Source organism: Eulemur rufifrons, chromosome 19 (genome assembly GCF_041146395.1).
Source record: "Eulemur rufifrons isolate Redbay chromosome 19, OSU_ERuf_1, whole genome shotgun sequence".
Lineage (NCBI taxonomy): Eukaryota > Metazoa > Chordata > Mammalia > Primates > Lemuridae > Eulemur > Eulemur rufifrons.
In genome coordinates this window covers 67720092-67744013 of record NC_091001.1, presented here as the reverse complement: position 1 = coordinate 67744013, position 23922 = coordinate 67720092, and the positions used below count along the sequence as shown (strand labels likewise).

Here is a 23922-nt window from a genome sequence, read left to right as displayed (position 1 = left end):
GTTGCATACAACTCATGAACAAAAAACAATAAAAAATAAAATTTTCATTAAATTAGAAAGGATCTTTTTGTTTTCAAAGTTTTTATTCTATTTTTGTCATAAAATACCACAGTCCCAGGGAAAAAAAATTTTTAGTGTGGCAATGTGTTAAACTGAGTTACCATTTGACCCAGTAATTACACTATTATAGATATGTACCCTAGAAAAATGAAAACATAGGTCCACAGAAAAACTTGTACACAAATATTCAAACAAGCATTACTGAATACAGCCATAGGTGGAAACAAATGCCCATCAACTGTGGGCATATATAAAATGTGGCCAAGGAATATTACTCGGCCATAAAAAAGAATGAAGTACTGACATGTGCCACAAAATGGATGAACCCTGAAAGCACTATGCTAACTGAAAGAAAATAATTACAGGAGACCATATATTGTCATTTCATTTATCACCAGTCCCCAACCTTTTTAGCACCAGGGACGGGTTTCACGGAAGACAATTTTTCCACAGACAGGGTTGGGAGGAGGCGGAGCTCAGGCAGTGATGTGGGGGATGGGGAGCAGCTGTAAATTCAGATGAAGCTCGATTGCCCACTGCTCACCTCCTGCTGTGCAGCCCAGTTCCTAACAGGCCACCGACCAATACCAGTCTGCAGCCTGGGGACTGGGGACCACAGATTTATGTGAAAGGTTCAGAACAGGCAAATATATACAGAAAGTAGACTGGTAGTTGCTTAGGGACAGGGGGATGGGAAGTAGTTTAGGGATGCTGTGGGGTTTCCTTTTGAGGTGATGAATTGACTATGATGATAGCTGCACAACTCTGAGTATAATGGAAGGCATTAAGTTGTATACTTTAAATGGGGGTGTAAGGTATATGAACTGTAGTTCAACATAGCTGTTACAAAAAAATAAATAATAATCTGAAGATCTCATTTATAGTAGGAACAAGAAACAAAAATACCTAAAAAAATGTAGAAGAAATTTGCAGAACCTATATGAGGAAAAAAGTGCAAAACTTCAGAAAAACATAGATATTATATAAAAATGGAAAAATACAGTATGCTTCCTGAAGAGGAAGAAGCAATACTGTAAAATGTCAACTCTTGCTCCATTCATAAACATAAGGCAATTTCAATAAAATAAAAATTCTAATAGAATTGGAGGGGAGGTGGAGAAAAAAAGGATTCTAAGGTTTCATCTTAAGGAATAAATAACTTTTCACCAGCTATTTGGTTTAACAGTAGCAGGTACTAAGAAAAATTATAAAGTGACTAAATTAAAACCAGATGATGAGTTAAATAAAAAGCTTAAAAATAGACCTCCAGGAATATACTCATAAATTTTATACAAGACAGAGGTGGCATTTCAAATCAATGGAAAGAGGAATTATTCAGATATGCTAAGACCATTGAGTCATAGTTTAGAAAAATTAATGTTAGATCCCACTTCATACTTTACACCAAAAAAATTCCAGATGGATAAAAAGTTGAATTTACCAAATTCATAAAAGCTAGAAAAAGATTTAAATGAATATCTGATCTCACAGTGGGAAAGATCTTTCTAAATAACAAAGATTATTCACTATTAAAATTCAGGAACCAAATACATCAATACAAATAATGCAATACTCCTTGCAGTTTAGGATAGTGAATGTATTCTTTTCCCCCTGCCATATGTATTTTTAAAAACATAATATCTAATGCCAAAAAAAAAAAAAACAAAAAAAAAAAACCAGGCACTCTCATATACTACTGTTGGGATATAAATTAATACAACCTTTCCAGAGGGCAACTGACAATCAGAACTCAAAAAAAATTTTATCTCTTGAACTCAAAAAAACTTTTATCTCTTGACCCAGGACATGACCCAGATTTCTAACTCAAGGATATTTGAATAACTTTTTTTAACAGAAAAACACTAGTTAAATATGTGTCATATTCAAAAGACTAAAAATAGCCTGCCATTACATTTTATTCTCAGATACATAAGGATACGAGAGGCCAGGGGTAGTGGCTCACACCCGTAATCCCAGCATTTTGGGAGGTTGAGGAAGGAGGATGACGGGAGCCCAGGAGTTCGAGACCAGCCTGAGCAACACAGAGAGACCTCATCTCTACAAAAAAATTTTACAAATTAGCTAGGCACGGTGGTGCACACTTGTAGTCCCCCCTACTAAGGAGGCTGAGGCAGGAGGATTGTCTGAGCCCAGGAGTTCAAGGTTAGAGTGAGCTATGATTGTGCCACTGCATATCACCCTGGGTGACAGAGCAAGATCTTTTTTTTTTTTGAGATAGGGTTTTCAAGCTTATTTATAAGTCAACTACTACAGTCTTCCCCTCCCCTCATCCTCAGTTTTGCTTTCTGTGGTTTCATTAACCTATAGTCAACCACAGTCCAAAACAATTCGTAAGTTTTACATTGTATGCTGTTCTGAGTAACGTGATGAAATCTTGTGTCATCCCACATGGGACATGAATCATCCCTTTGTCCAGTATAGCCACACTGTATATGCTGCCCACCCATCAGCCACTTAGTAGCTATCCTGGTTATCAGATCAACTGCCAAAGTACTGCAGTGCTTTTGTTCAAGTAACCATTATTTTACTTAATAATGTCCCAAAAGCACAGGTATAGTGATGCTAGCGATTCAGATATGCCAAAGAGAAGCTTCCTTTAAATGAAAAGGTGAAAGTTCTCAAAATAATAAGGAAAAAAATATAGTGTATATAGGGCTCACTACTATCTGCAGTTTTAGGTATCCACTGGAGATCTCAGAATGAACGTATCCCCCTTAGATAAGGGGGAACTACCATTATATACTTTTCTCTTCAAAAATAATCCTACACAGAAATCCAATCTATAAAATAGGCAAAAGTGAGCTTCTGTTTTTTTGTATTTTTGTTTTTTTTCTTAAGAGACAGGGTCTTACTCTGTCGTCCAGGCTGGAGTGTAGTGGCACAGTCATAGCTTGCTGTAACCTCGAATTCCTGGGCTCAAGTGATACTCCCACCTCAGCTTCCCAAGTAGCTGGAACTACAGGCACACAGCACCATGTGCCTAGCTAATTTTTTTAATTTTTTGTAGAGACAGGGTCTCTCTATGTTGTACAGGCTGGTTTCAAACTCCTGGCCTCAAGTGATCCTTCCGAGTCAGCCTCCCAAAGTGCTGGGATTACTGGCATAAGTCACCACGCCTGCCAAGCTTTTAATTTTAAAACAAGGGAAGAGGTTTCCAGGCCTCCTCACTCTGTTGAAATAGGGACAATCCCATTCTAAGAAACAGTTTATAGGCCAAATATGGTTGCTCATACCTACAATCCTAACACTCTGGGAGGCCAAGGTGAGAGGATAGTTTGAGGTCAGGAGTTTGAGACCAACCTGAGCAAGAGCAAGACCCCATCTGTACTAAAACTAGAAAAAATTAGCTGGGCATGGTAGCACACACCTGTAGGAGGCTGAAGGAGGAGGACTGCTTGAGCCCAAGAGTTTGAGGTTGCAGTGAGCTGTGATGGCACCACTACATTCTAGCCAGGACAAGAGAGCGAGATTGTCTCAAAAAAAATAAAAATAAAAATAAACCATTTATAAACCATGACCATTAATGAAAATCTTGAAGAGGAAAGAAGGACAAGATACTGTGGCTTGTTTGCCACCAGTCATATCTCTCCAGGTTGATTTTTTTTTTTTTAATTTCATTTTCCCACAAGGATAGCATCAGATTCTGTCAAACACCTTGATGTAATAAAAATGTCACATCTACAATGGTGGTTCCTATCTCACTTTCTTCTTTGATTCAATGTTTTGCCACATTGGTTCTTAGATCAAAGAAGAAAATGAGATCGGTGTAATCTGAGAAGTTATTTATTAGTTCTATGATGATCCTTTACTAACCTTTTATTCTTTCCTAAGTGATATTTAATAGTGGCAAATTTTTCTTATAGTTCCCAAAATGAGGGGGGAAAACCAACCTTAGACAATATTGGCCAATTTTTGCTCTTCTGAAAACTTAACAACTAAAACTTCAAAATCATACATGACAATAAGCTCTATCACCTTCGCTGGATATAATCTGCCCAGATTTGGAGATTTTATTAATAAAATACCACTTGCAATCCCTCATTATTTCCTCACAAATCTGAAGGTTAAATTCCTTCATATATGGTTTACCTTGCTAATTTAAGAACTCCCCTTCTGGCCGGGCGCGGTGGCTCACGCCTGTAATCCTAGCACTCTGGGAGGCCGAGGTGGGCGGATCGTTTGAGCTCAGGAGTTCGAGACCAGCCTGAGCAAGAGCGAGACCCCACCTCTACTAAAAATAGAAAGAAATTATATGGACAGCTAAAAATATATATAGAAAAAATTAGCCGGGCATGGTGGCGCATGCCTGTAGTCCCAGCTACTCGGGAGGCTGAGACAGGAGGATCGCTTGAGCTCAGGAGTTGGAGGTTGCTGTGAGCTAGGCTGACGCCATGGCACTCACTCTAGCCTGGGCAACAGGGTGAGACTGTCTCAAAAAAAAAAAAAAAAAAAGAACTCCCCTTAGAACAGCAGCCCCCAACCTTTTTGGCACCAGGGACCAGTTTCATGGAAGACAATTTTTCCATGGATGGTCGGGGGCGGGCAGTGCGGAGCTCAGGTGGTGATGCCAAAGACAGGGAGCAGTTGTAAATACTTTGTCTGCCACTCACTTCCCACTGTGCCCTCCCTAATTCCCCCCCCCCCAAGTTTCATGGAAGACAATTTTGGGGGAGAGGACGCTCTGCAGCTGGAGGTTGGGGACTGCAAGATTACAATACGGTATTTGTACTGTAACTTTTCTGTTTTTTATTTGTTTGTTTTGACACAGAGTCTCACTCCGTTGCCCGGGCTATGGTGCTGTGGCATCAGCCTTAGCTCACAGCAACCTCAAACTCCTGGGCTCAAGCAACCCTCCTGCCTCACTCTCCCCAGGAGCTGGAACTACAGGGAAGTGCCACCACATCCAGCTAATTTTTTTTTCTATTTTTAGTTGCTCATCTAATTTATTTTTATTTTTAGTAGAGACCTCGCTCTTTCTCAGGCTGATCTCAAACTCCTGAACTCAAGCAATCCTCCCACCTTGGCCTCCCAGAGTGCTGGGATTACAGGCGTGAGCCACCATGCCCAGCCTCTTTTCTATGTTTAGATACTATTCCTCTATCGTTGTGTTACAACTGCCTATGGTATTCAGTACAGTAACATGCTTTACAGGTTTGTAGCCTGAGAGTGAGACTATACCATACAGCCTAGGTATGTAGTAGGCTATACCATCTATGTTTGTGTAAGGATGTTCACACAACAATGATATCACCTAAGGATGCATTTCTCAGGTGGTATCTCCATTGTTAAGCAACACATAACTGTATTTATCTTCTTACTTCAAAAGCCCTATTGTCTTAAGCATTTTTCTTATCTCAGTTTATCTAAGCTTTAGTGCTCCTACTCCTCTACATTCCTAGTTGGTTAATGAGCCTTTCTTAACAATCAGAAAATGGTTCATGAGTCTGAAATTAAAGTTAATAGAGGAAGTCCTTGGGAGAACAATCAGGTAAGAGAAAAAGAAAGGCATCCAAATTGGAAAAGAGGAAGTCAAAGTATCCCTGTTTGCTGATGATATGATCTTGTATCTAGAAAACCCTAAAGACTCCACCAAAAAACTCTAAGACTTGATATATGAATTCAGTAAAGTCTGATGATACAAAAATCAACATACAGAAATCAGTAGCATTTCTACAAACCAGTAATAATCTAGAAGAGAAACAAACAAGAAGGCAATCCCATTTACAGAAGAATGAAACTGGACCCTATCTCTCACCATATTTAAAATCACTCAAGATGGATTAAAGACTTGAATGGAAGACCTGAAACTATAAGAATACTAGAAGAAAACCTAGGGAAAACTCTTCTGGACATTGATCTAGCCAAAGAATTCATGACTAAGACCTCAAAAGCACAGGCAACAGAAACAAAACTAGATGAATGGAACTTAACTTTCTATGCTGCCCAGGCTCGTCTCAAACTCCTGGCCTCAAGCGATCCTCCCATCTCAGCCTCCCAAATTAAACTACAAGGCTTCCGTACAGCAAAAGAAATAATCAACACAGTGAACAACCTGCAGAATGGGAGAAAATATTTGCAAACTATACATGTAACAGAGGACTAATATCCAGAATTTACAAGGAACTCAACTCAAACAACAACAACAAAAAACCCCACAAATAACCCCATTAAAAAGAGAACTAAAGATATAAATAGAGATTTTTCAAAAGAAGACAAATGGCTAACAAGCACATGAAAAAATGTTCAACATCATTAATCAGAGAAATGCAAATTAAAATGAGTTATCATCTTATACCAATCAGAATGGCTGTTATTAAAAACAAAAATAACAGATGTTGGTGAGAATACCCAGAAAAGGGAACTCTTAGACACTGTTCGTGGGAATGTAAATTAGAGCAACCTCTATGGAAAACAGTATGGAAATTTTACAAAGAACTAAAAATAGAACTACCATATGATCCAGCAATCCCACTTCTGGGTATCTACACAAAGGAAAAGAAATCAAGACATAAAAAAGATAACTGCACTTGTATGTTTACTGAAGCACTATTCACAAGAGCAAAGCTATAGAATCAACCTAAGTGTCCTTCAACAAAGGACTGGATAAAGAAAATGTGGTATATATACACAATGCAATACTATTCACTCATAAAAAAGAATGAAATCCTGTCTTTTGCAGCAACATGGATGGAACTGAAGGCTACCTTAAGTGAGACAACTCAGACACAGAAAGACAAATACTGCATGTTCTCACTTGTAAGTAGGAGCTAAATAACATGTATGTACACATGGTAGCAGTATGGAATGATGGACAATGGAGAATCAGAAGGTTGAATAGGTGGGAGGGGAATGGATGATGGGAGGTTGCTGGGTGGGTAGAATGTGTATTACTCCAATGATGGATGCACAGAAGGAGGCCCTGACTTCACCACAACATAATAATATCAATGTAGTCAAACTGCACTTGCATCCCATGAATACATACAAATAAAAAATAAATGAAAAACCAGAAACAAAAAAGTTTTTCAAAAAATAAAGATGGGACCCAGGCATGGTGGCTCATGCCTGTAATCCCAGCACTCTGGAAGGCCGAGGCAGGAGGACTACTTGAGGCCAGGAGTTCGAGACCAGCCTGGACAACATAGAGAGATCCTGTTTCCACAAAATAAAAAATGTTTAGGCGGGGCGTAGTGGCTCACGCCTGTAATCCTAACACTCTGGGAGGCCAAGGCGGGAGGATTGTTTGAGCTCAGGAGTTTGAGACCAGCCTGAGCAAGAGCGAGACCCCATCACTACTAAAAAAAAAAAAATAGAAAGAAATTAGCTGCACAACTAAAAATATATATAAAAAAATTAGCCAGGCATGGTGGCGCATGCCTGTAGTCCCAGCTACTCGGGAGGCTGAGGCAGAAGTATTGCTTGAGCCCAGGAGTTTGAGGTTGCTGTGAGCAAGGCTGATGCCACGGCACTGTAGCCCGGGCAACAGAGTGAGACTCTTGTCTCAAAAAATAAAATAAAATAAAAAATGTTTAAAAATTAGCCAGGTGTGGTGGTGTGGTGGTATGTGCCTGTAGTCCCAGCTACTTGGGAGGCTGAGGCAGGAAGATTGCTTGAGCCCAGGATTTCAAGGTTACAGTGATCTATGATCTCACCACTGCACTCCAGCATAGGTGTCACAACATGCCTTCTCTTGAAAAATAAAAAAAAATTTAAAAAAAGGAGCAAGAAAGAGAGAAAATGGAGAAAAAAGAAAATTAAAAAAAAAGTTACTAAAATAAAAAGTACCTCACTGTTTTGTCTTATGGTAATTTAAAACCAGCACCTGTACTCTTATGTTTTTAGAGCCCATAGACCTAGGGGTAACAATAAACACTTTAAAACCATAAAGCATATATTGGGAGGCCAACATGGGATGATCACTTGAGGCCAGAGGCTCATGACCAGCCTGAGCAACACAGCAAAACCCAGTGTCTACAAAATATTTTAAAAATTAGCCAGGCATGGTGGTACACAACTGTAGTCCCAGCTACTCGGGAGGCTGAGGCAGGAGGATCACTTGAGCCCAGGAGTTTGAGGTTGCAGTGAGCTAAGATGACACCACTGTATTTTAGCAACAGAGAAAGACCCTGTCTCAAAAACAAACAAGAAAAAACCAAACCCACAAAACTATAAAGCCTATATACTGATGCTCTGATGTTCTGAGGACATGTTTTTAAAATTTTATTTTTTATTTTTTAGCTAGACACCATTATTTTTTAAATTTTATCTTATAGCCATATTTCCTTCCAGATATACCATATGAGCTACTCAACAATCTGACTTCACACACTTTATTCAAGGTGATAATCAGACTACAACCCAAATGTCTCCCAATAGAGGACTGGTTAAGTTATAGTATGATGAAATAATGGAAAATTATATTGAAGGAAAGCTATTAATTATAATGCATGTGCGCACTGACATGGAAAGATGTCTACATCTTACTAATAAAAATATAGAGTAACATGCGAAGTCATTTGTTTATTTACAGAAAATAAAGTGTGCGAGGAAAGAGAAAAAAGAATGACAGAAAAGATGTTTTACCAAAACATGAATGATCTCTTTAACATGTAGAATTCAGATTCTCCTAATTTTCTTACTATTTTACTACTTGACTTTTTTCTAAAAACAAAAAAGGCAGGTGCTCTTTTTAAAATGAGAAACTATAAAGCTACTTTCATTCTTTGGAAAAAAGACTAATCACCCTGGTAGAGAGGTCAATGATAAGGGTTCTTAAGTTTTCTCCTGTCACCATGCACTACAGATGACACTTGCCCAACATATTCCAAGAACCTAACCAACATTATAAGGAAGTGCTCATAGCTAAAAATTACACCAAACCTGCAATAAAGAGAGCTTACCAAGAAGCAATTTTGGAATCAAAACTCTTTTGGCTGCACACTAACTCAAATGGTATGTACAGGACAGCTCAAAAGCAGCACCAGTTTCAGTAATGGAAAGCCATCAATGTACTCTCTTCCATCTCTTTATGGAGCTTTGATATCAACCGTTTCCACAAATCTGCTCCAATTCTCTCTTCAGTCTCTTTCATTTGCTCAGTGTTGCTGTTCCCCTACATCAGCATGTCAAAGAACTCACTCTAGGTCAGCTGCTCATAGCTAACTGGCTCTTCAGTTCAAATATTCTCACAGGAAAAATCTGATTGATCAACAGCAGCCCACCAAGCAACGGCTGGGAGTAAGGTCTTCCAAGGGATGTAAGCAAGATAGGTTCTCTAGAAGCAGCTATGGCCAGGCCAAGAAGGGAAATTTGTCTTCTGCCACAGTAAGGAAAGTGCAAGAGAAGGCCGGGTTTATACTACATCAATTCTCAATTAACAGAGTAACCTACATTGGAGATTATTTTTCATTTCTATGGAATTTGAGAGAAATATAACATTAACAGGTGTTAATCACATTAAAAGACAAAAAGTCCAATTATTTTCCTGGTATACATAAAGCCCAAAATAAAAGTCACTTAAGCAAATTACATCCCATAGACCCAAATCTCACCACCTATAGGGAAATAACTAATATTTGCTGTTTTGCATTGCCTAGTATAATTTAGATCATAATTGACCAGTGTGGATATTTTTTACAAGCACATACCTACTGGTTTATTAATAAAGTGATAAAAACCAATATATATGACACAATCTGCACCTGTAGCATATTTCATTCCAAAACATTCACTTCTAAATCTCTACTATCTATAGGCCCAAGAACACTTATTTACATAGGCAATTACATTTTTCTATGACACAACTTTTCATTAACTAAAATGTTTACTAAGTACCTACTTTCTAAAAGACACTGTATTAGGTAAGACCAAGAAAAGCAAGAATAAAACATGGCCCCTAAGTTTCAGGATCTCACCATCCAGCAACAGAGGCTGATATTCATTTAAAAAAAAAAAAAGGAGAGAGGCTGTAACATAAACAGACTTTCTAACTAAAGGGTATAAGTGGAACCAGCAGACGTGGTAGCTCAGGCCTGTAATCCCAGTACTCTGAGAGGCCGAGGAAGGAGGATCAAGGAAGGAGGCTCGCTTGAGCCCAGGAGTTCAAGGTTACAGTGAGCTACGATCTGGCCACCGCACTCCAGCCTGGGCAACAGAGACCTTGTCTCTCCAAAAAAAAAAAAGAAAGAAGAGGTATAAGCCATTTGAAGAAAGAGGTTGGAAGAAATTTGGGAAAGCCTCCCCAAAAAAGTGAGAAATAGGTGTAGGAAGGTAAGTTTGGGCCCAACTGCTCTATGGTATATACGCCGGGCTAAAGAGTTAGGACTTTATTCTTCAGGTAATATAGAGCTTTGACAATTTAACCAAGTAACAAGGTAACACAGTAATCATATACTGTGTTTCTGACAGACAACTGTGAAAAGGTACATAAAAGTTTTTTAAACCTGTGATTGAAAACACCAAAATAAAAAGGCAAACAGAAAACCAGAAAAAAACTATGTGGAGAATATCACTGAAAGTTAATATATTTAGTAAATGAACAGTTCTTGTGACTTAATAAAAAAAAACATTAAAACCCGAGATGTGGAAAAAGAACAATTCATTAAATAAGAATTGCAAATAGCCAATAAAAATATGAATGGTTAAACTTACTAGTAATCGGCTACTATATTTTTTGCCAAAATAACTTTTTTTTTTTTTTTTTTTTAAGAGATGGGACCTTCCTATGTTGCTCAGGGTGGCCCCAAATTCCTGGGCTCAAGTGATTCCTCCTGCCTCAGTCTCCTGGGTAGCTGGGACTACAGGCACATGTCACCATGCCAGCTAAAATAACACCTTTTAAAGGATAATATTCAGCACATGACAGTGTCCAAGTTGTACAGACAGGGCTGAGAGAATGGAAATCCCTTCTGGAAAGCAAAGAAACAGTGAAGAGACTAAAAATTGTTTACATTTTTTGACACAGTAAACACACTTTAAGCATCTATCTCAGAGAACCAGGGATGTAATAAAAAGATATATGAACAAGGATGTTCATTTGCAGCATTATTCATAATATGGGAGAAGTAGAAACACACAACAGGGAAATAATTCAATTTTATATAAAATGGAACGTTACACAAACAAAAATATGTTTTCAAAAAAGTTAATAAAGGAAATGATCAAGCATAATATTAGATGAAACAAGCTAGATATTAAACTACATATATCTCATTCAATTTTAAATGCGTACAAAAAAGATGGAAAATATTTCAAAGTATCAACAGGAGTCATCACTGGGCAGTTTAGATTATGGGTGATTAAACTTGGGTAGTTTTCAATTCATCTACAATGAGAATACGCAACCTTATAATCCAGAAGAGAAAATGAAAATCAGTGAAAAAGAGAAAAGTAGCACAGCCCATTTGGTTATGGTCTGTCACACACTGGTCAAGTCATTACCATATAGTTTTTTACTTTCTCTTTCTGAAAATGTAAAAATCTTTTAACAATGCCAGTCTACATGTAAGAAATACCTATAAAATAGATAAATAGATACTACCAAACATACAAAAAACATTAACATATTTACTGAATATAGTGCTAAAGCTAGTTAACAATAGTTATTAGAGACAATGCAGATAGCCTACATGCTAATGTACGGCACATTTGTAGTGCTTTGTGGTTTATAAATAACTTTATAAAAATATTTGGATTGCTTGTCAATTTTTTACTTTGCCAACCTAACAATATACTCATAACATTTTCCATAGGAATAGATCATAAAATTCACACAGCATAGCATGACTGTTAATAGTGTGGGCTTTTAGCCTGATCTGGGATTAAGTCCTGTTCAAATCCTGGCCCCGTTGGAATATAGTCACATGACCATAAGCAAGTCATGTAAACCCTGTAAACCTTGGTTACGTCTTATATGAAAAGGCTGATGGAGTACCTACCTCAAGAACTAATTAAATAAGATACATATAAAGTGCTCAGGAAAGTACTCAATGCTCAATTGCTCAATAAAGTATTCTATTTTAAAAATATAACAGAATTACTCTGCAAATACTGACACCAGATTAGCTGAGTTCTAGCTTAAATTTGACTAAGCAGGTGGCAAGAGATCTTTGGAAAACTACTCATCCTTTCTGAAGTTCAATTTCTTCACCTTTAAAACTGCAGGACCAGTACTTGTTCCCGCCTATCTCAAATGAATTATCCACTTTGCACAATTTGGTAACTTATAATCCACTAAACAAACACATGGAATGAAATCTACAACATATAAATGGCTGTAAGGATTGATGGATAATTAAAGCCATTTTCACTCTGCTCTCAGAGAAATTTACCTTACCAAGGCAAATGACAACCTCAATTTATTAGTGAGCTTGCTACAGTGATGGCCCAAAGCATAACTTTAGGGCTCCAATTTCTAACCAACATCCAGAAATGCTTTGGGCTTAATGAACTGGTTTCACAAAAGTAACCATAAAAGCTACTATTATACAAACTCAAAGGAACACCATAAGTATGTAAGTTTAAATTTTATTCTAAACTGAATGCAATGCCACAAACTGACAGTACCAACATTCACTCAATACATCCAAGCTTTTTAAATTTTTAATTAAAAATGAAGCATTAAAAAAAGGAAAATGGACAGTAGGTGTAGCAGCTCAAGCCTGTAATCCCAGCAATTTAGAGACTGGTGGGAGAATCATTTGAGGCTCAGAAGTACGAGACCAGTGTGGGTGACATAGGTAGACTCCGTCTCTAAAAAAATAAGGCAAAAGAAAAAAACAAAACTAGCCAGGAGTGGTGGTGCACATCCATAGTCCTAGCTACCTGGAGGCTGAGGTGGGAGGATTACTTGAGCCCAGGAGTTTGAGGCTGCACTATCATCATGCCACTGTATTACAGCCTCGGTGACAGAGGGAGACCTCATCTCTTTAAAAAAAAAAAAAAAAAAATGGAAACTCAAATATATTGGTATTATTGAGATTGGTCATTCTAACATTAAAGCCAAATGTTAAGGCTGGGCTCCATGGCTCACGCCTGTAATACTAGCAAGCTGCGAGGCCAAAGCAGGAGGATAGCTTGAGGTCAGGAATTGGAGACCAATCTGAGTAAGAGCAAGACCCCTTCTCTACTAAAAATAGAAAAATTAGCTGGGCGTGGTGGTACGTGCCTGTCATCCCAGTGACTTGGGAGGCTGAGGCAGGAGGATCGCTTGAGCCCAGGAGTTTGAGGTTGCTGTGAGCTAGGCTGACACCAAAGCACTCACCTGGGCAACAGAGTGAGACTGTCTCCAAAAAAAAAAAAAAAAGCCAAATGGTATTTTGAAATGTAGCTTCAACTGATAGGGTATCTGTCAAAACTCTATTAAGAAAGGATAGGGGTGGGGTATCCTAAGGTCCTGAGCTTTCTTCCACAGACAGACTTCTTCAATGGGCTAGCCCTTAACCTGTAGGCTAAATTGTGTGTCTGTATACCTCTGTATGTTTCCATGGTGAGAGTTTACAGCTTTAGAGTCTCAGCAGGACTAGATAGAGGTAAAACTGGTAATATTAATATTCTCACCAAAAACTGATGGCAAAAGGAAACTGTTTATAATCTTTGTTATAAATAAAATTACTGATTTTTATTCTGTTAACTATACTGCATTCTGCCAGATTTTAAAAGAAACATTCCACATGAGGTCCTTACCTTATTAAGTCTGTGCGTATGATATAAAGCCATAGTATCCATATTATGTCAATCCTTTCATTTAAAACACAAAATTTTTAGCTTATACATTTTCTGGCATGTCCAGGTAGACTCCTCAAAGTTTGATCAGTGTTTGTGAAATTTGGCAAGAAATAGGTTTTTGATTTTTTTTAAATAATTCTTTTTCAACATCAACTTGAAACGCATCACCCAAAAATACACATAATTTTATTTCTTCTTTTGCTTAGTTGTATTGAGAGATGAATTCAGAGCATATTATTTTGGAAATTTAACTCTGAATTTGTAAATTAAGGTTGAACTGATGCTCATTTTTATACAACTTATGGGGAGGAAAAAGGACAGATGATAATTACTGCAGGTGAGATTACAAGAAACACATAAATCGACTTCGATCTAACAAGTTTTATCAAGCTCCAATCATCACACTCATTATCACGCTCCATCCATCATGGAGCCATGGATAAATATTACTATGGTGAGACCCAGTAATCTCTGCTCTCAGGGGACTTAAGAGTCTTATGTTTGGGATACAGGAACTACACAAAGGGAAAATGAGAACAATTTTAAAACTACAGGGGGAAAAAAAAGCAACTCATAGTAATGTGATATAAACTACATATAAAATTGCTGAAGTAATTTTTTAAAAAAGAAGGAAGCATCACTGTGAGATCAGTGTTTTAAAGGCAAACTTTTAAACTGAGCCTTAAAAGAAATCTTAAGAAACTAAGTATTTTTAGAGACCATTGGCTTATAAACAAATAGAAAATCCTTATTTGTTCATTAAAACAGGTTTCTTAGAGTGTCTGCATCGTCAGATTTTGTGAACGTGGTTGAACTAACTACACTTACTTAAAAGTAATAAAAGCTAAATTCTATTTCAGTTCTCCACATTGCTAACGCTCCATAAATCCATCGCATTTTTTTAGCACTTCTAACCAAAGTTCCAGGGGTTTCCCAGGTAATCTTTAATAGGACCCTTCATTAAGATCAAGTGCCATCTCTTTTCAAAAGATAATAAAGATTAACTTTAGTTTCTTTAGATACTATGTTTAAAATTAATCTTTAAAATATTTCAAAATTTTTAAAACATCTTAAAATCACCAACAAAATTAAGCAGTTTTTCCTTATGTACTGGATAGCAAAGCTATTCATTTTCCAATCTGAGAATAACAAAGTCATAATCACACAACTTATATCCAAGAAACAATATATGGTTTACCGAAATAAGTACTAAGGACTTAAGTTTGTATCATAAACCACCCGCACCAAAAATGAAAGTATCTTAAAATAAACACAAATGGACTTAAAATTCTAGTAAAATTCAAGATGACACAAATACTGGAAAATATAGTTACAATATGTGCAAAAGCCTACTTCGACCTGTCAGGAAGGAAATACAGAGTTGAAAGTAAATTAGAACCCTTCTACTTTTATTATTGCCTTTGGTCATTAAAGTGAAATTCAAACACATTAAGGAAAATTCAAACAAACAGGATGATACGTTTTATAAGTCAATTGTTTTTAATGAATTGTATTAGAAAATAGGTAGTTTGTCGAAAATATTTGTCGAAATATCACACATAGAATACAAATTCCAAACCCACACAACCTGTTAGTGAATGAGCATTTTCTCAACAATCAAGTTTTTGTAAATTGATCTTTTCATCTAATTCACCTCTTCCAACTAGGCCTTTGGGCCCAGAAGTAGTTGACTTGCAATATATCTTATTTCTTTAAGCTGAAATATCATCTTGCCAGAGTCGGGAATAAAATAAACAGAATGGCCGAAAGATACCGACGTACCCTCTCTAATAATAAAAAGTATAAGGAAAAAAGCCTTTCATTCCAGGAGATAGGCCATGACTATCCCGAGATGGTATCAATAGTACAGTACTCTCCTTACAGAATTTGGCATTAAAACGATGAAGAGTACACTAAGAAGAAATATCATCAAATTTATTTTAAAAATACGTATGAAGGTTCCAATCATCACTATCACAGTTCATTTTCAGCTATTTAAGGTCTGGCAAAAGGGTTTAATACACCCACACACCCCCAAGGAAGGGAAAAACCACCACCCTCCTCCCGGGGAGTGTAATGAAAATTAGCAGGTAAGAGAGGCCTCGGCAGCACGCTAAAAATCAAAGAGGGCGGCCGGAGGGTTTGGACTGCAGAGGAAAGCATCGTCCTCCGACCCCACCTCCCCTCACCTTCCCCGCAGGGCAAAGGGGGCGAAGAAGGCGAGGGGCTCATTTAGTGCTTTCATTAATTGACACCTGTAATGAGGAAACTTTCCGGCAGCCGACAGTGCTCAGGCCGGGCCCGGCCAGAGCTCCGCGGCGGCCGCCTCTCGGGCGCCCAGGTAACCGGGCTGGGCTGGGCCTGAGGCGCCGAGGCGGCGGCGACCGCGCCACCACGCACCTTCCCGGGGCGCTAGGCCCGCACGCCGCCTGGCCCGGCCGTCGCCTCCCGCAGGCCGCGGCAGCCCAGGGAGGCCGGAGGACGGCGCGGGGACCCCAAACCGTGCACCCAGACAGGCCGCCGCTGCGGCTACTTACTTTCATTTAACACCTCCACCAGGTCTGCGCAGTTCTCGCACATTGTTCGGCCGCCGCCCCCCCCTCCCCCGCTTCGGATCGCACTGACTGATTCCGACCGGCGGGGGGGAGGGGAGAGAGGCGGAGGAGAGGGCCGGCCGGCCGGCGGGGAGGGGAGGCGGCGGGGACGGGGCGGGGAGCACGAGAATGGGGGAGGGGGCCGGCGGTCCCCGGAGCGGGCGGGGGAGAGGAGGGGGGGTTGAGGGGAGGTACGCAGGCCGGAGGGGCGCGGAGGCGCCGGCTGCGGGGAAGGGGGGGAAGGACGGGGGAGGGGAAAGGGAGGGAGGGGGCGGGTGGGGAAAGAAGCAGCAGAGTCACTTCACCGACCAGACGCCGCGGCCACCGCCGACGCCGCCGCCATTTTAATAGAGCGCTCGGGCTGCGCTCGGCTCTTTCCGCCCGGGCGAAGAAGCCGACGAGAGGCGCCTCGCGCTCTCATTCCTCCGCCTCCCTCCCTCTCTTCTCCTCCCGCCCTCCTGCCTCTCCCTCCGCACACACGCCGCACGCTCCACACCCCGCCGTGGCCGGCTCGCCGCCCTCCCTTTCCTCTTCCGTCCGGCCTCCCCGCCCTCGGTCCACCCCCTCCGCGCGCTCGCCCACCCCGCCCAGCCCGGATCTCTGTCAGCGGCCGGAAGGGAAACGCGAAGCCAGCGCGGCCGCGGGGGGAGTCCGGGTGAGTAGGAGAAGATGGCGGAAGCACCGAGCGGGTCGCGGTTCTGCGGCGTTGCCCACCGCGGCCCACTCCACGAGCTTCGAGCCCCGGCGAGCGCCGGGTCACTTGCGCCGCCATGTCCCTCACCCCTGCGCTTCGTCATTTTTCCTCGGGGCCCAGAAAGGGGAATTAGTGCTGATTTCTTTCGTGTCCACTTCTCCGGTGCTCAGGCTTTGGGGGGTGGAGGAAGGAGAGAATCCATGGGGGCGCCAGGCGGGGGCTACGCCGCAGCCCAGTTTCGGGCTCACAGCCCTCTTCCCACGGGGGCTCTGTGAGAATGGATCAGCTCAGGGCCCGCTTAACTTGCATCGGTGTTTATCGCTACCCTGCAATTCTGTGAGGCTTCTCTGTCCTGGAGCAGTAAGACACCTTGATGTGTCTAGAAATGGCGGGGTAGAGTATTCGCATGGCATCGCCTCGTTTTTTACGCAAGAGGGCCCCTCACGATACGCCCATCAGAGCAGATAGGATATTAAGGTGAGGAACAAGGAATGAAGAACAGCTGAAGGGAAGGGGTACACTCAGCCGAAGTTTGGTACTGCGTTAACTGCTTGGCGTTAGGAAAATTTTCCTCACACCTGCACTTACCCCTTCCTCACTGATTGTTGTGTCCAGCATGTTTACGTAGTGATGCGAATGCAAAGTCTTTAAGATAGTGTACATAGTAGTCTCAGAACTGTAACCGGACCACCTATCGATCACCTGTCGTAATTCAGTAGATTTTGTCGAAGTTATATCACACCCATCTCTCCATGACAGGACCACGTTCCCATATGCTGCTTAAAGTTGATGCTATAAAGATTCTGCCCAACCTGTTTTAAGTTGTTTCACGTGAGCAGGTGATCCTTAGGCCTGTACAGCTGTTCTGCCATTATCTTTCTTCTTTGCCTTTCCCACAGAACTTGGGTTTTTGCAGATTTGACTTTGGATCCTGAGGCAGACATTGTCCATCCAACATCCGTTCCCATTCATTCCTTTTCTTCTCTGCCTACAGAACCCAAATATTCTCAGATGGCAATGGAGAAACCCTGATCTCAGGAAGGAACGTCCAGGGGAATATTTGTGATTCATTTAAAACCAACAATTATGGTAATTCTGGTTTCTCTTGGACTGGCCAGATAATTGAATTCTTGCTGATGAAATGTAAGCAGAAATCTGCAGGGTGGGTCTTACGGGAAGAATTGTCCTTTCCTAATCAAATAAGGGACAAATTTAGCTGTCATGCCTTTTAGCCCTTCTTTCTGCCTGAAACATGGTCTTGATACACAAAGTAATACATCCATTTTGTAATTTGTTAAAAAATAAACCACAAATGGGGGGAAAAGCCTCAGCCTTTCAAGTAGGTAATACAAGATAAAGTGTGGATCCCTGATGCATCTTTGAACAGCTAAGAAAAACATTTTTTTTTTTTTTTTGGAGACAAGTCTTGCTCTGTTGCCTGGGCACCAGTGTAATGTTGTCATTGTAGCTCACTGCAACCTTAAACTCCTGGGCTCAAGTGATCCTCCTTCCACAGCCTCCAGCGGGATTATGTGCCACTACGCCCTGCTAATTTTAAAATTTCGTTGTTACAGACTAATAGCTGGCTAATTATTTCTGCTCTGAAAGTCTTTAAAACAAAATCACACTCACTATCTGTAATGTTTGAAGTAACCTAAAGGGCAGGTCGGCCAACTTCAAAGCTCAGGATGTTGGTTCCACCTGTTAAATTGTCCCTGGTGAAAATGAAGACTCAGACTTGAGGTGGACTCAGAACAAGAGGATTTCTTGTGGACCATTACCAATAATCTGGAAAACAAGGTGGAGAAGCACACCATTTCTGTGTATGAGGTGGATAAATCATAAAAATGGTGAAACAGTACTTAAGTTCTTAATTATTTGGGAACATTGAATGAATCTGACCTCATTTTGAGCAAGTCTGGCCTCCTTAGTATATTGAGACCAAAGTGTGGGAGGCCTGGAGTCCCTTCTTGTTGGAGTTGTAAGTATAGATTCTGGCTCAAGGACTGAGAATCAGTATTCAGGCTGAATCTTTGTGTATATCCTACTGGAGTACAAAAAAGTGTTTCAGCAAAACTCTGGTCTTAGAATACTTGAGAGGGCAAATAGAAGATTTTGACAATGAAACAAATGTTTCCATATCAGGAGGAAAAAAGGCCTATATTGGTCAGTAAACTTTTTGAGGAATTTTCATAGGTGTCCCAATAAGAAAAGTGAGTGGTGGTACTGTTTGGGCATTAGGTTAGGAGTGGATCAAGGAAAGGACTCTGGGCACCTGTTGAGAGTGTAATCTATACCCCAATTTCATAAAATGCGAAGGAAAATGAATCCTAAGTTGTTGAGCTGTGGTGTCAAGCATCTTGCAAAGTTTTGTACACAAATCTTTTCACAGCCATCTTGGGGTGTAGGTTTGTGATCCTGTTTCTTCAAATAAGGCAGCATTCATCAAATGACCTGCCTAAGATTCTCCATCCAAGTATCTAAACCATTTATTATGAAAGAGGATCCCAGTTCTTCACAATTTATAGAGACCTTGCTTTGTTCCAGAAGGGTTAAATAGTACCAAGCTAAACATCTGACACAGCCAATTATTTTAAGTGTGCTTGCTGGCAGATACCTTGAGGCTGACCCAAATATGACCAACTTTCACCCACCTTAGATTTAATTTGCTATCACTATTGTTTTCTCTAGTTGTAGTCAAATCTTATTAATACTCCCACAAAAGAACCTTCCTGCAATGGACAGAAGTACAAATTTACCTGGTAAAAACCATTTTAACTTAAAAGAAAAACTTTTGATGTTTCCAGTTTAATCTATGGTTTGTTTTCCTTGAACTTACTAAATTCATATATTATTCAACTACCCTTGTCATTTTTAAAGGTGTAAGTTGTTTTGGGCAGTGGTTGTCACCTGCCAATCATTTCTAATTCAAAGTGGACTACACTGGTTCCTAAGCCAAAGTTTGTTTCTTGAAATACCCAGAGTAATTCAAGAGTCTAGGGGGCTGTAAAACACTACCGTTTGGCCATGGTTGGAAATGTTGACAGCTATTCTTAACTAACAATATTGACTTTATAGCTAATTCAAACAGAGCCAATGATCTGGACTTAAATTCCTGGGTAATTAAAAAAAAAAAAAACTCAAGGTATTTTTAGGGTATACACCAATAATAAAGCAATAGGCCCAAATATGGTCTGAAATTATAAAAACATTTTTTAAGCAAAGTTTTTACCAAAGTTAAGTTTTTCAGTGTTCCCCTTTGACTACATTTAAGCTCTTACCATTTGTTCTAGAAAAATGCTTTAACGGGGCATTATAGTCCACTGACATGATAGGATTTTTCCAAGGATCTAGAAAGTTAAGGGTACATTAATTCTAAAGTTGCTCAATCTCCATAAACATGAGACACTCAAAATGTTTAGGTATTAGTCTAGGTTTAAAAAAAAAAAAAAAAGGCTAGTTTAGGCCTGGCACAGTGGCTCACGCCTATAATCCTGGCACTCTGGGAGGCCAAGGTAGGAGGATAGCTTGAGGTCAGGAGTTTTGAGACCAGTCTGAGCACAAGTGAGACCCCTGTCTCTACTAAAAGTAGAAAAAATAGCTGGGCATGGTAGTGCATTGCCTGTAGTCCCAGCTACTTGGGAGGATCACTTGAGCCCAGGAGATGGAGGGTGCTGTGTGAGCTAAGCTGACAAGCCACAACACTAGCCCTGGCAACAATGCAAGGCTGTCTCAAGAAAAAAATCTAGTTGATTCCTCTGGCAAGAGGATCATCCAAAGCTAACTTCCTTTTTTCATTCCCTTAGTTCTATTTCTTCTGTTTGGTTTTTCTTTTTAAATCGTGTGTCCTTTATTTCATACGGCAGCTTATACCCACCAAAAGCAGTCTGGTCTCTTCTACCCTGCCCCCTGAGAACCCATCCTCTTGCCATTAAGATTTCTTAGACACATATTAGATATTATTTCCTCAAACTTCAGAGGACACATAAAACTTTACAATTGATCTTTAAAAAAAAAAAAAAAAGGCAGAGTCAATGTTGCCCAGGTTAGAATGCAGTGGCTATTCACAGACACATGTGGCCTCACACCACTGGGCTCAAGCCACCATCTCTCTGCCCCTGCCTCAACCTCCCTGGACTATAAGCTTATGCCACCATACCTGGCCCTCTTGTGTTTTATAGGACAAACCTCTATACAACTTTTTTCCCTTCCTCTCACCCTTCTTGAAGGGATCATGGCTATTTAAGGGTTACATTTTACAGCAACACAATCAACAGTATCTGTAGCTGTTTACATGTGTGTTCTCATTCTAAGGCTAACCTCTAATCTTTGTAACACTTAGATCCTAAGGGGAGTTAGACAAGAAGAGAAGCTGTTCTCTAATCCCAAATAAACCTAAGTCATATCACAGGAGGAATGTTTCTTGGGAGTAAAGGAATCTTAGGAGCATGTTCATTTTACACACCTGCTGCCTACTTTAACAATGACCTTAGAAATCTTATTTGTAAGTTAACAGGTATCAAACTTCATTTAAAATGTTACTTGATGCTTAAACACAATCACTTTAATGTACGAATAAGCTTGAGGCAATAAAGGGAAAATAAATGTAAACCAAGTTTATTTTGTTTTTTAAGTAGTGTTCTTAAAGCACTACAGCTTGGTAAACAATGTAAATTAGTATAAGTCATCTCAAAAGCCAGAGTTGTTTTGTTTTGTTTTTTAATGAGTTGTTAAAAAGATGCAGCCTATTCTAACAGGATAAATATTTTTAACCATTTCACTTTGAGTTAATGAAGGCTCACAAATGAGCAACACTCCTCATTGAGGAAAACAAAAAGCTGTTGTCGACAAGCGACAGCGCACACACACACAAAAACAAAAAGAACTGTGTAAAAATAACTAACTGTGTTCCCATATTTTTTGAAGTCGCTTTACAATGGGATGATATGCACATGATCTTGCTGCAAACTTGCCATACAGACTTGTAATACATGTAGTCTAGACAAACAATTGAGTCCAAGAGGTGCTAACTTCAGACGATGCAGCACTATAATCCTTTTAACAACGCAATTTGTTTTACTCATTACCTTTTCTTCTAGACTGAAATACAGACTAGAAAGAAAATGCTCCCTAATTTAAAAATTGGTATTGTTTACAGGAAAAAATTGTGTAATTTTGCATTAGAATTTACAAGTATATGTTCAAATTGAATTTGCCTCCTCCCCCCAGCCCAGCCACAAAATGGGCATGAAGTAAAATTTTTAAAAATGCCTTAATTTTCAACTTCATGCAAACTAAATAAAGATGACCAAAACAAAAGCTTAAACAATGGAAGGATATTTCACAGAAAATTTCTTATACAAAAAACACATAAGAAAAAGGGCCACTAGGTGACATTTTAATTTACAAATTGGCATCATTTTGGTCGACAAATCATCCACATGCTGTTTTCTTCTGCCAAGAGTAGCAAGAGGAAAAAATCAGCATGACTTCGGGTTTTAATCACACATTTCTTCTGGAATTTCATGTGGATTAAGGATGCCAGGGACAGACATTTGAAGTTTATGTTTCTCTTCCTGAGCCTGTCGAAGGGCTGTTTCTCTTTCTTCCAAAAACAAATCAGACGTGTCTTCACCTGCAAACTCCTATGGAAACAGATAATTGAACAGTCAACTTCAGGTTGCCTTTGAAATTACAGATGAGTGTTTCCTCATTAAGAGAATAGATATAAATTATCCATCAATTTGTTGAGTTTTAAACTGTAGTGTGTTGATACAATACCATATAGCTGAATAAAAACCCAAAGGTGTTAGCTGGAGGGGAAAACGTAGGTTACAAAAGAGACAATGGTGTGATCCCACATATTAAATATTCTTCATGTGTTTCTCCTAAGGCTAAAGACAACAGTTAAATCAAGTTTAGTTATATGTACTTATCATTGTCTTTATAGCTATCAGGTGATTTTCACATTGTTCTTTATATTCTCTCTGTAATATTTTTAGAGTTAAAAAAATGTTTTGAAGAAAAAATATTTAAGATCTTATAAGATTTTTTTTTTTTTTGAGACAGGGTCTCACTTTGTTGTCCAGCCTGAGTGCAGTGGCACGATCACAGCTCACTGCAATCTCCAATTCCCAGGCTCCAACGATCCTTATAAGGCCAATACTTAAATAGTCATGAATAAAGTAATTCTTCAACAACTTACAGGTTTTGTGTAACTTTTGCATTTCTTTAAAATGAGATGTAGAAGAAAGTCCTTCCCAAAAGTTTTAACAGAACATTGTACAACAGCAGAAAGAGGTTTTATCTGCTGTCATGGTTCAATTAAAAATAGGTTTAACAATGGGTATAAAATCCTAAAAGGAATTCAGTATTTCTTGCCGACTAATTCCATGCCTTAAAAATGTCTGTAGGATTCAATTCACCGTATTTCAATATACATCTAGGCCATCCAAAATGAATTCTAATAACAAGTTCCCCAAAACAATATCCCAAACCTAACTCTCTTCGTGGGCCTGATTTACTTTTCACTCTGTGTTCAGTCAAGTTCTTTGATTAATAAGATTACACTATTTTAAAGCCCCACTCATTTTACATTATAAATCAAGTGATTAAAATTCTCAAGATACAATACTTAAGTGATCACATTTGGCCTTAATGTTTACGCAACTGCAAATACATACCTTTATCTGTACTAGGAAATCCCTTAGATGTTCCTTGAAAGCAGGAATATCCTGATTTAAGCTGAAAAGCCCTGTCACAAAGAGCTTTACTTGAGCACTGCAAATCAAAACACAATGATTAAATAATCACTTTTTTAACAGAAAA

General features: G+C 39.5%; 2 protein-coding genes and 1 long non-coding RNA gene across 4 annotated transcripts in view; 1 reads left to right on the top strand and 2 right to left on the bottom strand.

Annotated features, from left to right (window-relative positions):
- Positions 1 to 16765, bottom strand: part of USP34 (ubiquitin specific peptidase 34) — a 216415-nt gene extending 199650 nt beyond the window's left edge. Inside the window, exon 1 of the mRNA XM_069494805.1 lies at positions 16344 to 16765. Coding sequence (XP_069350906.1) covers positions 16344 to 16386 — 43 coding nt within the window. The 5' untranslated portion in view covers positions 16387 to 16765. The remainder of the gene's footprint in view (positions 1 to 16343) is intronic.
- A 247-nt stretch (positions 16766 to 17012) lies between these two features.
- On the top strand, positions 17013 to 23246 carry LOC138400156 (uncharacterized). Its single transcript, XR_011236219.1, has 3 exons — positions 17013 to 17055; positions 18089 to 18183; positions 23164 to 23246. It is a non-coding gene; the product is annotated as an uncharacterized lncRNA (long non-coding RNA).
- The window catches only part of XPO1 (exportin 1), a 45269-nt gene continuing 42963 nt past the window's right edge, over positions 21617 to 23922 (bottom strand). For both annotated transcript variants that reach the window (XM_069495033.1, XM_069495034.1), the window contains 2 exons: positions 23778 to 23874; positions 21617 to 22739 (listed from right to left, as the gene is read on the bottom strand). In XM_069495033.1, coding sequence (XP_069351134.1) covers positions 22593 to 22739; positions 23778 to 23874 — 244 coding nt within the window. In that variant the 3' untranslated portion in view covers positions 21617 to 22592. The remainder of the gene's footprint in view (positions 22740 to 23777; positions 23875 to 23922) is intronic.